Here is a 15,528-nt window from a genome sequence, read left to right on the forward strand (position 1 = left end):
CCCCGCCCCTTCCGCCGGAAGCGCCGCGTCGCCACGGCAACGCGCCGCGCGACATGGCGGCGGCGGCGGCGGCGGCGGTGGGGCCTCGCGGCGGGCGGCGCGGCTGCGAGCTGTGCGGGGCGGCGGCGCGGCGCTGCTGCGCCCGCTGCGGCCTCGCCTACTACTGGTGAGCCGCCGCCGCCGCCGGGGACGGGGACGGAGCGAAGCCCCGGGGTGCGGGGACAATACCGGGAGCCGGGGACAAGCCCCAGGGGAGCGGGGACCAGGCACGGGGGGCAGGGACAAGCCCCAGGGGAGCGGGGACCAGGCCTGGGAAATGAGGACGAGGCCTAGGGGAGAGGGGACGAGGCCTGGACGGCGGGGACGAGACCCCAGACAGCGGGGATGAGCCCCAGGGTGCGGGGACGAGGCCCCGGGGGCCAGAAACAAGCCCCTGGCGTGCAGGGACAAGGCCTGGGGAACAAGGACGAGGCCCAGGGGAGAGGGAAAAGCACCAGGGATGCAGGGATGAGGCCCAGGGGTGCGGGGACAAGGCCCGGAGTGCAGGGATGAGACCCTGGACAGTGGGGACAAGGCCCCAGAGGCCAGGGACAAGCCCCAGGGGAGCAGGGACAAGGCCCGGGGAATGAGGACAAGGCCTGGGGTGCGGGGACAAGACCCCAGACAGTGGGGACAAGCCCCAGGGTGCAGGGACGAGGCCCAGGGAAGTGGGGACAAGGCCTGGATGGCAGGGATGAGCCCCAGGGTGGGGGGATGAGGCCCTGGGGGCCAGGGACAAGCCCCAGCAGAGCAGGGACGATGCCCAGGGAATGAGGACAAGGCCCAGGGGAACAGGGATGAGGCCCAGGGGAGCGGCAACAAGGACCGGAGTACAGGGACAAGCCCCGGGGTGTAGGGACAAGCCCTGGGGGTGCAGGGACGAGGCCCGAGGAGCACTGAGGACGCCCGGGGGAAGCACGGACGAGTCCCGGCGGATGGTGCCCAGCAGGCGCAGCTGTGGAGGAGGCCTTGAGCCGCCTCCCCTGCAGCGCGGCCTCGGCCTCGCGGCGCATCCCATCTGCTGAGAAAAACCCGTTTGCTCCGCTGGGCTCCCCGTTCGCTGTGCGTTTCACGCGCTGTAACGGGAACCGTGGGGAGCGGCAGGTCCGTAGCGGCCCTCGGCAGTCGCTTCTGCTCGACGGCGTCGCCCTGCGCGCGTTGAGATGTTCCTCCTTGCTTGCGCTAGGGCCTTCGTCGGTAAAGTGGCAGCGCAATGAGATTTCTGGCTGGCCGCGCAAATGTCTGCTGCTTACGCAGCGCCCTCGATGGAGTCATGCCTTAGCAGTGTGTTTCATTAGCTTCTCAAGTTTGGCTTGGAGGCTGGTTTCGTTTGGGTGGTGGTGTATTTTTTTACCTCCTGCATACTGCAATGTCAAGAGCAAGGCATTTGCTGAAACCAAGCTTCTTTTAGGAGTTTTGTAAGTGATTTCTGAGAAGGGTCCTGACACGCTCGCAGAATCGCACTCCCTCTTGTGACTTGGCCGGGGAGTGCGGTCTTCCTCTTTGGGAATACCGAGTATGCGTTATGTGCTCCATGATTGAACCAAGTAACAGAAATTATAGACTGGCGGCTGTTGTGGGTAAATGTTTTGGTGAAAGTCCAGAAGTAACAACAACAACAACAGGCAATTACATTTCTTTGCATCACTTCTAAGTAAACAAAAATATTATTCTTCCCTTATTTTATTAGTGATGTAGATCATCAGAAAGCTGACTGGGTTAGTATCCACGAGAGAATATGCCAGCTGCTGATTCCGATCCATACGTCCTTACCTTTTTACAGTTCTGAAAAAGAAAGAAAACACGGCACAGAACAGCTGCTGAACAGGCAGGTATGTACAAGAAAAAAAAAGAATACCACTTCAAAGTGCTACCAGTGAAACTTAACTAGATCTTCTGTTCCTTTATTTTGGTGTATTGGGAAGGCATCTGGTTGGTTAATCAGTACTTTGTTTAAATTTTGTTTTAAAGACCGAGAAACTAAACTCAGTGATAAAAAATAACAATGTTTAGTATGCGTTGCCTGGGAAAGAGTGGGAGCATCCTCTCTCCAGCTCTGCAAGCCTCTTGCCCTTTAGCCTCAAAGTCCGGAGCTTCCTCCTCTTTGGCCTGGTAGCAGCACTCCCTGATCGCTGCCTTCCTCAGCCTTGCAAAGGCAATCGGTTAAGTTCGTTTCTGACCCAGCTGATTTTTGGTTCTTACAGAGTATCCCCTCCTTCACCGGTGAGAGGGATTCCCCTTTCTCAAAGGAGGGGGCAAAGAAAAAGTCCCCTCTCTTTGTTGGCCCGGCCAACTTTAAACACTTTCCTGCTAAGTATGGTCTTTTATCTCTGCTTTTTGGCCTCGTGGGATGTGCAGACATGCAGCTCCTTTCCAGCCTGGGAGGTTTAAACTCTTTATTTTTTGTTTGTTTGTGGGGTGGCAGAATCTGCCTTTCCACAACGCTGATGAAATAAAATAACCCACGCTAATATATCTGCTACTAGAATGATCTTTCCCATAAAAATAAATTATCTTTCTATCTTTACATAACTCCTTTGCGTCACAGAACAATAGGACAACAGAACAACTAAAAGTGAAACAGTAACAATCAAACAGTGCCACTGAGAAGAACGTCATTAATCTTCTGGATTTTACATCTTATTAAATAATGTATTGGTTTTAAGATTGTTTCTGTGCTAGGTGCGAGTGCTTTGGTGACTGGCTCACTGCTGCAGTCTTTCTTGGCAGCAGGCAGAAAGAAAAGGCCCGGAAGGGGTTGAACCTGGATGGACAAAAGTCCTGCTGGCCTGTGATAGGATTTAGGTAGCAAATTTAAGTTTTGCAGGAACTGTGCACTGGCTACCCAGTTCATTTTTGAAAAATCCTATCTGATTGAAAATCACAAGCAAGATTGTTGACCAAAGTCCAAATGAGGTATGTTATAACCGTATCTCCTAGAAGCCAAGAGAGTGACAGTAGTGATGTAAAGGCGAGAGACCATTCTCTAAACATGTAGGGCAGGTTATGATCCCAGTGTCTGGAGATTGGGAAAAGCATCCTGAATATAGGAAAAAGAGGCTTCATTCGTAACAGAAATGAGCTTCTCAGCTGCACAGTTGTTCTGGCAGGAGTAATTCCATCACACAAGGCCAGTGGCAAAAGAAGATGCAAAAGCTCCTAATTCATCCCAGTTCAAGTTTAAGTTAATCTTTTCTAAAATCTGCAAGGAAGCGAAACTAAATTGCTCTTACTGGGGTGGTGGTACTTTTTTTTTTTTTGGCATACTTGGGTATTGAGGCTTTCCTTTTTCCAAGAAACTTTACCAACAGGTTGAACATTGATGTCGAAAACATCTGTTGTTATTACATTATTGATTTTCTAGGCACTAGAATTATGCTGTATACATTACAAAAGACCACATGGTGACCAGATCAAGGAACTAATGCAGCTGGAAACTAATAATATGTTTTTATTAGGTTACAAGGGAAGCAGCAGGAACACGGGGCTGGTAGAGAAGGAGGCAAAAGGAGAATCACTCCTTTTGATTGGAGTGCGCACCCAGGTTAGCACATGGCAACTGCAAAACTGCAGCTTGAGCCAAGGCTTGGATTGACTTCATGGGAAAAGACACAGGCAGCAGGCTCTGATTTTTTTTTTCCTAAGTAGAGATTAGTATAAGATTTTTAACAACTCTGATTACGTTCATTCTATGAGCTTTGTCTCTTCTGGACAATTTAAACAAAAGAAATTCTCAGAATAGTATATGGAGTGGCACGTTGTCTTCCTTCTCTCTTAAGAGAGAAGTCAACACGTGAAAAAGCAGAAACATGCTTTCTTCCGCAGCAAGATTGCAGCTCCTAGCCCCCAAAGGAAGTCTGCGCTGAGTTTGTCCAGCACGGTGTAGGGAAACTGCTGCAGACAAGGTTTAGCCCAGCCTAACTGACAAGCGTCGGAAGAGCAGCATGCAGAGGGCGAGATTGTTTAAAATGCCCCATCTTGCTGGCTTCGTTTTCCTACTCATAGAGCCAACAAAAGCGGGCGCCTTTGAAGCTCAAGGGAGGGCTACGTAGTCTCATGACGATCAGAGAAAAAAGCCTTCTGCTCAAAGCCAGCACGGAGGTTTATTATTTCTTGAACATTTCTGTTGTACTTCAAACTCCTGCGCGGTGTTTGTCTGCAAAACACACAGCTTGAGCCTCGGTCAGGACACGGGGAAGCTTGTGCGCATCAAAATGCCCTTTGGCCTGAGGGAAGGTGCATTAAGCTGAGAGCCAGGAGGTTATGAGTTTCATACCTCGTCTGTACTCCAAAGCTTTGCTGATAGAAATCTGCTTTTGTCAACACAGCCGTGGGGATGCCTGCAGACAGTACCTTCGAGCTGACAAAACTCCAAGTTTCTGTTTGTAGAATAGCCTCACCTGCCTGCGTGATGTCAGCTTACCGCAGCCCCTGGGTACGGGAAAAGCTCCGCACCTCAGCCAGCTACAGCAGTCCTCCAGCACCGACGCTAGCCCTGCTGTTTGCAGGTTTTAACTCAAAGGGCCCGCAGTCAAACCGACTGGAAGCCTGGCTTCCTCTTTAAATCCTACTTTCGTTCAAGCGCGCCGTCGTCGGTGGTGCCTGCGAGTGAGGAAATGAACCCCGCGTGTGCTCCCCACACCCCGATCCCACCTGGAGCGGAGCCGGTGTCCTTGGCCTCCTCAAACCGTAAATGGGAAGAACTGCGTGGGGGCATCTTCAGAGAAGTCGCTGTAATTGCAACACACATGAAAAGAGCCAAAAGGGTGCAGGTCTGGGGGAGGTAGGGCCATAAGCAAGATGAAAAACAGCGTGGGGCCAAAGCTAATGATCCCCCCAGGCTTACTACCATGCAGGCTTAAATATTCAGTGCTGTGGGGCTTCTGTTGCCTCCTGCCCTTTCTGCTGTGCGGGGAGTCTGACCATTAGCTTGTCCTCCCTCCGGATGCTTTAAAATAGATCCCATCGTGGGAGGCCGTGATGATCTATTGGCAAGGAATAAAACGAGAACGATGCTGACCTCAAACGCCTCCCCAGACAGCAGCGTTTGACGCCCATGTACCAAAGCTGGCATCAGCTGCGGCAGAAAGCAAGTGGCAAGGAGAGAAAAGGCAGCCTGATAAATAATAGCTTTTCTTGCTTTTCGCCTTGACCATGCTCTGACTTTCTCCTGGGCACCACGTGCTCCCCCAGCACAGTTTGGTTTTGAGGCATGCCCTTGTGTGTACGCTGGTGGCTCAGGGGCTGGGGAGGGGGCGATGGCTGTGGTTTCCTGCTCTTGGCTGTCCCCGATGCAGCAGGAACTATCGTTTTGAGCTGTGTTCTGCACAAATCTCTCTTACCTGGACCAGCCAGGATCTCCAGGAAGCACTCAGGCTCTCCTTCCCATTCCCTGTCCCTGAGCTGCTCCTTCACCCGCAATACAATTCTTTGCCTCTCTGAGCACTTCAAGCCCACCAAAATGCCAAAGCCATAAACTGGCCTCCTAAAGCACTCAGTTTGCTTCTTCTGCCCTCTGCTCAGCCACAGCTGGAAAACATCAGCCAAAGCAGAGCCTGCAAAGAGGTAAAATGGTATTTTCTGCAGGCGCTCGCTGCACAGGCCTGCCCGTGCCTCCTAGCAAGAGAAGACGCACTGGCAACCCGATTTCTTTGCAGGCAGTCTTCTGTGTGCAGAGCTTGAAAAGCTAATATGGAAGCATTGGGAACTTGCAACAATTAAGTGAAAGCAAATAGATAAATCTAAGCGTTCTGGCTCTTTTTCGTTGGCCTCCTTCAGCATGCCGTGGGGACATGGCCTCTACGGTCGCAGCAGAGCTCTAGCAAGGAAGAAGCATTCAAGTGGAGATATGTTTATGGAGCTGATAAAGAGATCAAGTGCTGCAGAGGGTGAAAAGACCAAACGTGGCAAGCGCTGCTAGCAGTAACAAAAGACAGGAAACGACTGTAGGGATGGAAACATTATGGCTTCTGACAGCAAACAGAAATCCTGCAGAAGCTGCTTGATCTCCAAACCGAGCTCAGGCATTGGAGATGCAGGAGGATAGTGCTGTGTGTTAAGGTTTCCTGATTTTGACCAGCTTTCCAGGCTCCGTGCCAAAAATACCAGGAGCTCGGTGGCCTTCAGAGGCCAGAACTGGCCACAAGAGGGGGGGAAGAACATGCCTATGTCCGGGATGCACACGGGTCTGCTGCCGTTGTGCTGCAGCACCCGGTGAAGAGCCGTCTCCTTGCTTACAAGGTCTCTTGCAGCTGGAGATGTGCCATGCTGGCACTACCTTGGCAAGCCATATGCTACGCTCTGCTGCCCGCTCTGAGTCATCATTATTACTGTCAGCAAAACCCTGCTGTAGCCCCTTCGCCTAATCTTTTCTATGGTCTTGTGATGCTCATTTTTTGTGCTTCACAGCTTTTATTGCTGCAGACTTATTAGCCCTTTCTTCATAGGCTTCAAGGGTTCTTCATCTCTTAAGACATCGCATGACCTACGAGATTGCCCAAGGCTGTTCCTGCTAGAAGTAGGAACGAAATCCTGATATGACAGTTCTAATTTCCGTCCATTAATTACAGACGCAACTAAAGTTATGGTCACTATTAAGTTTGCAAACAGCTTAAATGTAAAAAGAGACCTCGCTTATCATTTCTCCTTATCCTTTGCTCACCCTATTCCGTTATTATCTTTCCTCGTAGAAACACATAATCGATCTTGCGTATAGCACAGCCCAGAAGTTTATTCTTGAAGGAAAGCCTGGAAAAGCGATACCCGCAGGTTTGCAAGCGCTGCGTTTCAGCATTCGCGTGTATGGCTCATATTCTGTGGACGTGGTGCCCGCTTATCTCGTCTTGGCCGAGGCCTGCATTGGTAAGTATTGGTCTAAATAGTAACGTTGGCAAGGGCAAGACCTCCCTGGGGGTCAGGTTTCTGGTTTCCTTTTACCATTTATCAGGAAAGGATAAGCTCTGCGTTTCAACATTGCGCCGCGTCTCTACCCTGCCCTTCCTCAAGGGCATTCCAGAGAGATTTGAGAGGTTGCCCACCTTTTCCTGCGTGCCTCCAAGAAAAGAATCACTCACCAGCGACGAGGGATCAGGGAACGCGAAGGAAATCTCCCCATCTGTTCCGAATCCCACAAGAGAAGCAGTCTGAAAATCTGCTCTTTGCCTCTGCGGCTTCGTTTGACTCTCAGAAGCATTAAGTTCCCAAGGGTGGTTCTTGGGCTCTTGATCTCAGGGGACCAACAAGCATTTCTGAGGCTGTTGCGTCAGAGGAATACCTTGGTTCGTTCACAGGAGCGAGCTCTGCCTTAAGATCGTGCTCCTTTTTCTCACTGACTGTATGTTTTATAAAAAGAAAAGAAAAAAAAAGTTAGAAACCTTTATGTGGAGAACCGCTTTCTTCAGCTGCAGATATAAAGGACTGAGAAATCATTGCAAATCATTGCTATTCCTGTAGCAAGCATGATGCTCTTCTAGGAAAACTGAGCAGTCTCAAGGATTGACTTAAATCAAGCGGGGAGAGAAGGGGAAAAAAAAAAATCCCCTCAGTAGTTCAAGTGTGATAATACACAAATCATTAGTCACTGTAGCTACCTGGAACTGTTTTGGATGTTCTTTTCAGCAATGTTGAATGATACGTAGTTTTTGGCTTCTCTTGTAGCTCTAGACACTCAGCCTGCCTGTAAATTAGGTTTTGAACGCTTGTTCGACCAAGGACCATTCAGCAGAGAAGTGGGGAATCCACAAACTGGATTTCTCTGTCAAGCTACTGCAAAGGGAAAATGGGCAGTATTCTCTACATTTCTAAATATAAAATGCTCTCAGCTTTATCCTGTTTATTTCTACGTGTCATTTCAGGTGCTGGCTGTCTTACGCAGGCGACTACGTATCTCTCCCAAGCGCAGTGGATTGTCCTCAAAACTCCAGACTGCAGCCCTGCCGTTCAGTATAAATTGCATCGGGATCTGGGTCTTCTCTACGCCGCTAAAGGAAACCTCGAACAGTCTGTGCATCACCTGGCCAATGACGTAAGCCACTTAAAATACAGAAGCCGTTCGGTTTCCCTTCCTTCTTGGGCTGTTCCAGACTGCTATGAAAACCTCAGCAGACACATTCGTAGTACTGATTTTAGGTATCGGGAGGGTAAGCACATTAAGAAAACCAGAACTGTCTAGATCTAAGGCACCTGCGTATCTGTGCTTATCCAAAGCTGTGTTTTAGCAGTCACCTTTGTTCCCCTGAGTTGTGTATATACCTTCTCTTTGCTACATCTGCTTGTAGAGTTATCTATCAGCTTTGTTGTGGTCTGGAGATGAACACACATTCCTACCACAACTTGGTATAGTTGCCTTTTAGTCCGCAGATAAGTTACTTTGACTGTCATTTTCCTTAATACTTTTTGTTAGGCAGCAATTCTCTTTCAACTATTATTTAACGAATGAATTGTTTATTTAACTGTTTAAACGGCCGGTTCAATAAGTTTCCCGATTCAATCTTTTTGGCTGCGAGAGCAGTTTGTCAAACTTAAAATGGTTATTGCCAATTGTGTTCCTGAGATGCTTTGCCTGTCATTTAATCCCCCAAAGAGAGATGAACTCCCCGATTTACCATTTGTCTGTATCACGTATGGACTAAATTTACCCAGTGCGGAGTGACGAACGTCCACTGCTGTTGGATTTGATGGCAGCCTTTTACAACGGCTTTGTGGGGGTGTAAATGATGACCTGTGATAGAGGAGAATTAGATCCTTTATGATAATATATACACCCTTGACTTGGTTTCGTCCGTAAGCCCGTCAGGAGACATTCCCTGCAACGCCACTCTTTTTAGGTACCCTGGATGCGGGGCCCGAAAGGGGCTCAGGGAGGAGGTTTCTGCTAGTAGCGTGACTCTGGTATCTGCCAGAGCAGCCTGAGACCTGCCTGAACTCTGGCTGCGTGTCCGAGGTCTGCTGAGAGTCACACGCCGGCTCAGAATAGCTGGAATGCAGCATCGTGCTCCCGCTGCCCTCCCCGCGCCTCGCCTGGGGCTCGGGGACAGGCAAAGGCTCCGGCTGCGCCGCGGGAGAGCCCGAGAGCTGCAGCCGGTCGGGAATTTAAAGCAGCGAGACATAAGGGCTGCGCAGCGGGAGGAAGACGGGTGGGAAACCTGCCCGTGATTCACCAGGGTAGCACGCCACAATAAGGATGCCTCTGCGCCAGGGAAGAGCACTACAGGGGACTGGGTGGGGGGTGAATTCCTCCATATAAACCAGAAAATACCCCCTTTTTTTTTTAGTACTGCATTTTCCAGTTGTAATCAGGTATGACTAATGCTATAGCTGTGCAGAAAAAGAAGGAATGCTCTGTAATATTAACCCATAATGAAAATTTTCCCAGGTTTATTTCGATACGAACCCTGACCTTGTGCAATTTTTTGAAACCCTGATTTCAGATTTACCTTGCTAGTTGTGCATTTGGACCGAACACTATTCAGACAGCTGGAGGGTATTTCCACATGGCTAATATTTTCCTTCGCCAGAACAAAATGGACATAGTAAACTCACTGTATGCTGAGGTCAGTAAAACCAAAGCTCACCTGATATTTATTTCTTAGGTTTATTACTGTGCTCTTTCCAGTGTTTCCTTGTTCCTGACTGCCTTTAGGATGACAGTGACCACATCAAGTGTCAGTGTTGCCTTCTAGCATCAATCTCAAACACTTTTCATAGAAAAATATTCCTCTGAGTTCCAGCCAGGACAGGTGAATTCTGCACTTGGTAAAAACTTGTCATTGAAGTTGCAGCCTTCAATTTGGGCAGCCAAACAGCATTAAAAAAAAATAGCTTTGCTACCAAATACCCTGGGCAGAGGTTAAAGATAGGCCCACAGGTAGAAAAGGTGGCCCAGGACTTTCCATAGCCAGGGAAGAGTGGCTAAGCACTCATGGGATGCGACGGAGCCACGTGAAATTTAAGCTGAGTATCAGTGAAAAGTCGCACTGATAAGAGCTTGTCGGGATGGGGTGATCGTGCAAGGGAAGTGACAACTGTCTAATCACCCTAGTTAAACTTGCATTGTGCAAGTTAACTGAAAAAGGAGCCTTTTTTTGGTTAGCCCGATTTCCTACAGAAACGAGGCTTTTGCACTTGTGCACTCTGCCTCCATTCCCTTTGCAAGCTTCAACCAAATTTGCTTTTGGTTAAAGGTTTAGTTAAATGTGCTCGAGCGCGATGGTAATTAGCAGTCAGGTGGCAAAGCGAGCTTGCAGCTAAAGCTCCCACTGCGGGAAGAGCAGTCAGATCTCCGCTTGAAGCGTTCCGCTTGGCAGCGGGCAGCCTGCTGACCGGCAAGCGCTCGGGTTCTCGTGGTATGGACTTGTGTTGCAGGGCACATTGCTAACAGACCAACTAGTTGCTAAATAGCCAGCGCTAATGCAAGTGAAATAATTTTCGTTCCCTTCCTGGTAGGTGACTGCCATCTGGCATGCCTTTCTCGTGAGGTCAGTTCAAACGCAGGAGCAAATTCTCAAGTCGCAAGCAGAGGCGTCTCCATTCGATGAGGACGGGGAAGCAGGCAAAGACCATCTGAGTAAGTAGCGCTGTTAAGCAGAACCGTTTGGGAGGCAGGACTTTAAAGAGTCCCCACATCCCACTGCTCATATTTACTGGGTGGTTTGGTCCCCGACATTTCTGTAGACCAGATTTAATCAGAATTCACAGGTATTCAGATATTGATGCTCAGCGATTATGCTGGATGAAACAAATGAGGCCACTTTAGAAACAAGAGTGTTCAAATGGAAACATGGCCTTGCAGTATTTTCCCTTTTTTGTTCACCTGTGGCTTTTCACAGCACTCTAGGCAATTACTTTAATGATAGAAGATTTTGTCTTTCAGAATTCAATCCCCGCTTCAAGACTCTCATTTACCTTCAGTTTCTTTGTTTCCATTTAATTATGCAGAAGTGACATTTCATCTCCCTTAGGCAGCTTTACAGCTCTATCTTCTGAAGCAGTAGGACACGACAGGAAAGCAAGCGCTGATAGTTGGATGTATTAATCTGGAAAATACTCTCAGAAGTGGAGCTAGGGAATCTCTCTCGCTTATGAGATGTAAAGGAAGCTGCATAAAACATTAGGAAATATGCTGGAGCTCATGGTACTGCACTCCACTAAAGTCACACTAGGCTATGTTCCTTGCCTTCTAACATCTGTGGTAATAAGAGCATTGTCAGAGAAGAAAAATGCTTCTGTGGATCCCTTTACATGGCTTTCTCTCTATCAGTAATTGCTGCAGTAGAAACCACGCCAAGACAGGGCTAACTGATACCATCTTCGGTCATGACAGCAATATGAAAGTTGCTCTTTTCATGCAGCTGTTATGACTCAACATCCTTACTAAAGGCTCATCAACACAATTACTGACTGGATGAAAAGATAGCCATTAATGGGTATGGAATTTGCATGGAGCTGGGATACCACGTTGATGCTTGTAGTAGAAAGGCTTTGATGTCTAGAAGAGATAATTGGACAGTTTTGAATATATTATCTTGCGCACATACGGCCAACAAAATTTTTTTCTTTCTTGATGCAGCCGAAGCCCAGCAAGCAGAAGCAATTCAAGCACTGAATGCAATATTAGATTTCAGAGAACAGGCACCAAAGCAGCAGCCTGCTGAAACCGCCAAAGTTTTGCATTCTCTTGCAATGCTTTATTACCTGAGCATGGATTTGTCAAAGGTAGGTTTCACCTGGTGATGACTGCTTTTGTCCTCAGTGAAAGGTCATACCATTTTATATTCATACGGTAATGTTTGCTCAAGCAACCTTTGCCTCGGTGAACCTGTGGGGTGTTTTATACCCCCCTATAAAACAGAATCACAGGCTTTGAGCACACTGCAGGCCTGTCGCTAGTAGGACTTTGCAGTCAGCTTGAACATCCGCTTGCAAAACCTGCCTGGGTGTCCTTGTGCAGGGTGCTTGGAGCCCAGATCTCCACACGGATGCACTTCTGCAGCTTCGCACCGGGTCGGTTGGGTCCGGGAGGGTTCCCTAACTCTGTTCCAGCGCTGGCACTACCACACGAAGCGAGGAACACAAGCCAGCTGCCTGTGTTCACCCAGCCCTCTCCAGAGGTGGTAACTCCCTTGGAGCACCGGATAGTCCAGGACAAAGCTGCCTTGGTAGCTCTGCACGAAGCCAGCTCACGATCTGCACTCAGTCAGGGCTAATAAAGCCTACGGGATTGGTCTGGATCTCTGCTCGCCGTCCCCGGTGGATCCTGTTGGGCAGCGAGTGAGACACAGGCCCTGCGTGTGTGTCTCACCGTGAGCCAGACTATGTGTCATCACCGTGGCGCTAACAGAGATTCAGTCTATTGGTCTCTAGTTCAGTTTTGGATTTGTACCACCGTATTTGAGTGTTTGTTGCTAAAACTTTCGGATGTGACTGGCTTCAGAGAGTCCAATTCTCTGCATTAAAAACTGATTTTGAGAAACTGCTGAGCAGTGACCGTCTGCTTGGGCTAAGCATTCAGAAATCTCAAGTTTCTTCTGCCTGTCTTTTAGAGGGTGAAAATATGGATTACTAATGGTCTCTTGATGGCAGAAGAGAAAGTCCTAATAAGAATCAGTGTTTGGAAGATACAAGCAGACAAATTCAAATTAGGAAAAAGGCAAAGCTTTCTAACTGAGTGTCTAATCACTAGAACAGTTACCAAGGGAAATGAGGGATTTGGTTTAATAAACTGAGTCAATGCAGCTGTTTTTTTCCTGAAATAGATGTGGGAACGCTCACATGAACTGCTTTATCAGACGGAAAGTAATGATCTCCAGCGGGGGGTGGAGCTGGGGTGGGTAATCTCTTCTGTCTGCACAACTGGATCCTAAATATGATATCTGTTGGCAGCTTTGCTCCCTCCTCTAAAGCAGCTTGCACAGGTCACCCTCTGAAACAGGCGGTCGAATTGCCAGAGCCTGGATGCGATCCAGCGCGGCTGTTGCAGCGAGCCTCCGCGGATATTTTAAGTACCCATTGAGAAAAGTCAGATTCATGACAGTTGTTTTGTCTTTGCTGTTTCTTTTCAGGCGCAGGAAGTGGGGGTGAAAGCCTTTGACCTGGTGAAACAACTGCCACAGCAAGAGTCTCTGGAGGCCATTGATCATTTGTTAAAGTTGATTAACTCCAAGCCTTTCCACAAAAAATGAGGAGCTGTTTCTACCAGACGTAGGTGTTTAGCTAGATCATCTATTTAACTAGATTGCTGACAACATGATGCAAATGCATGACAAACTGTAGGTCCTTTCTGCTACTGGCGTCTTTCTACACATGTCCCTTTTCCATCTTAAGCTGTTAATGAAAAGTTAAACTTTGAGGTCCTTTTAGTTGATTTTCCTGTGCTGGTCAGCCACTGTAGATGACTGTGCAATGACTCGCAGGGTGAGGGTGGAAACAAAAAAACAACCAACACAAGGTGAATAAATAATTACCTACCTGCTAGCATGAAGAAGCACAACAGCCTCCTATGTCCTCACATCGTCGGTGCAGAAGCTAAGGCCAGCCCGGGTGCGTGTTAGTTTTTTCCTCCTCCTTTTTGCACTGCTTTAGAGAAGTCTCATCGCTCGGGGCTCTGAGATTTGTCCCACTTGTGGGAGAACTTGCATCCAGGAGGGACCATGAGGACAACGTCAGGGGGAGGCAAAGAAGGCACAGGAGAAGGGCTAAAGGGAATTTGGGACACTGAGACATGTACAGGGCTGGCGAATGGAGCTGGAGGCAGCCGGAGACACACGGGCTGGGCCGTGAACTCGGTTCAGACCCTGCAGCGCATGACAGCCTTGCATGGAGAGGTGAAGGGAAACTTGCCCTGCTGCTAAGGTCTGCATTCAGCTGAGCTTTAAGCCTGTGATTAAGTCTCATTACTTCAGGAGGATTTATGAGTGCACTTAATTGCCTTGCCAAGTTGGGATGGAGTCAAGCACACATTTAAATGCTTCGTCGAGCTGGGACCTGAGCAATTAAAAGGGATTGGTGCAGCTGGTAAAGGGAAAGTCACTCACTCCGGTTCAACCGATGTTTAATTATACAGGGCAGAATAGCTCTGCTGGGCACGCATGGGGGACCCCGCGGCAGCTAGGCACCGGCAGGCAGGCAGGCAGGAGCCCTCCGGCTGCTCCTCGCCACGTGGAGCCTCATCCTCGCCAAGGCCTTCCTCCGTGGGCCGGGGGACTCGGAGCCTGCTGGTGCCAGGCCTCGGTACACGGAGGATTTGGGTCACTGTGGCTGGGGATTTGGAGCTGCGGGCTCGGATGGAGCGGATATAATCCCTCCATGCGTGGCATGGAGGGCTGCTTGGAGGTACCATGCAGCCCAGGGCGCCTGTTCGTGGCTGTTTAAAGCAATAGGGGAGCAGGCAAAAATTGCTTTTTTGGCAGTTTAAGCTAGATCGGCATTTTTGGGAGCAGGGCCTAAAGGGCGATGAGCAAGGGCTGGGAACGGGCGAGTTGGTGCTGGTGGCGAGAGGGCTCCTGGGCAACTCCCTGCAGAGACACTCAACCTCCCAGCACAGCCTCCCGCTGTGGGTCCCATTGGAATTTGCATTGGGACCGTTTCGGGGAGCCTCGAGAGGTTTTGCAAGCGCTCTTTTCTGTGTGCCTCTACTGCAGCCACTTCCAGTGTGTGCACCTCGGGGGGGGAGATATTGCAATAAATAGAAAGCACCTGAAATGACCAAAATCAGCATTTCTCTGCCTGAAAGTGTTCTGACTTGCAGCTCTGTTGCACTTCATTACTTAATTGGGGAGAAGAAGAAAAAAAAAAAACCACCAAAAACCCACCAAGAAGCCAGGCGGGCCAGCCCTACCTTACTTGGATGATCACAGCAAGAAGACACAAGACAGCCCCATCCCAAAGCAGCCTGGCTGGAGGCAGGGATTGCTCAGGAAGGGGTTAAGGGCCCAAGCTCAAGCTTAAATGCAGCTCTGGGGCTGTGGGAGGAAGGGGGGGGGGTCCCAGGTGGGGCTGCTTGGGGCAATTAAAGCCTAATGGGGCACCTGGGGCCCGGACGGGCTCTGTGAGGGCTGGAATCAGCTCGGTGGCAGCCAGAAGGTGGCAACACCGCTCAGCCCGGAGCCGGGCACCGCTTTGCGGCGGCGTTTTGTAACCGGGCGAGCGGGCTCCCGCGAAAGCCTTGCTAGGACAGGCCTTGCTCGCCCGGGCTGGGGAGGCGCCCTCTAATCCGCGCTTTTGCCCCGCCGATGGCATTAGGGCGCTCGCAGCCCTCGGTTGGCACCAACCACGGCCGGCACGGCCGCCCGAGCCTGCAGGCAGGCCGAGCCGGCGCCGCCCGGGCCCCGCGCCAGGCCGGTTTAAGGCAAGCTTTAAGGCAGGGTCAGGGCATGCCCTAAAAGCACACGCGTGTGCGTGTGCATCCCTGAAGGCAGGAGGGGTCTTGGCAGCGTCTCTCTCCGGGCTCAAGCCTGCGCCGGCCCGGCACGGAGGAGGGAACGGCGCCGGGAG

The 15,528-nt window shown here is 50.0% G+C and overlaps 1 protein-coding gene across 1 annotated transcript; it reads left to right on the forward strand.

Moving 5' to 3' along the window:
• The first annotated feature begins 53 nt into the window (after window positions 1-53).
• ZMYND12 (zinc finger MYND-type containing 12) lies at window positions 54-14,921 on the forward strand. Its single transcript, XM_067311287.1, has 8 exons — window positions 54-166; window positions 1,730-1,871; window positions 6,729-6,900; window positions 7,893-8,062; window positions 9,468-9,590; window positions 10,483-10,603; window positions 11,606-11,751; window positions 13,098-14,921. Exons 1-8 carry the CDS (start codon window positions 54-56, stop codon window positions 13,215-13,217), a joined length of 1,107 nt encoding a protein of 368 aa, XP_067167388.1. The 3' UTR covers window positions 13,218-14,921.
• Window positions 14,922-15,528: the final 607 nt, after the last annotated feature.

This window comes from Apteryx mantelli, chromosome 26, assembly GCF_036417845.1.
Source record: "Apteryx mantelli isolate bAptMan1 chromosome 26, bAptMan1.hap1, whole genome shotgun sequence".
Taxonomy (NCBI): Eukaryota; Metazoa; Chordata; class Aves; order Apterygiformes; family Apterygidae; genus Apteryx; species Apteryx mantelli.

What these genes read in the sequence shown, in the direction of transcription:
- ZMYND12 (XM_067311287.1), top strand. Translation starts at nt 54, where the DNA reads ATGGCGGCGGCGGCGGCGGCGGCGGTGGGGCCTCGCGGCGGGCGGCGC. An exon ending in TGCATCACCTGGCCAATGAC is followed by an intron (nt 8,063 to 9,467) that starts GTAAGCCACTTA and finishes CCCTGATTTCAG; the next exon opens with ATTTACCTTGCTAGTTGTGC. An exon ending in TGAGCATGGATTTGTCAAAG is followed by an intron (nt 11,752 to 13,097) that starts GTAGGTTTCACC and finishes GTTTCTTTTCAG; the next exon opens with GCGCAGGAAGTGGGGGTGAA.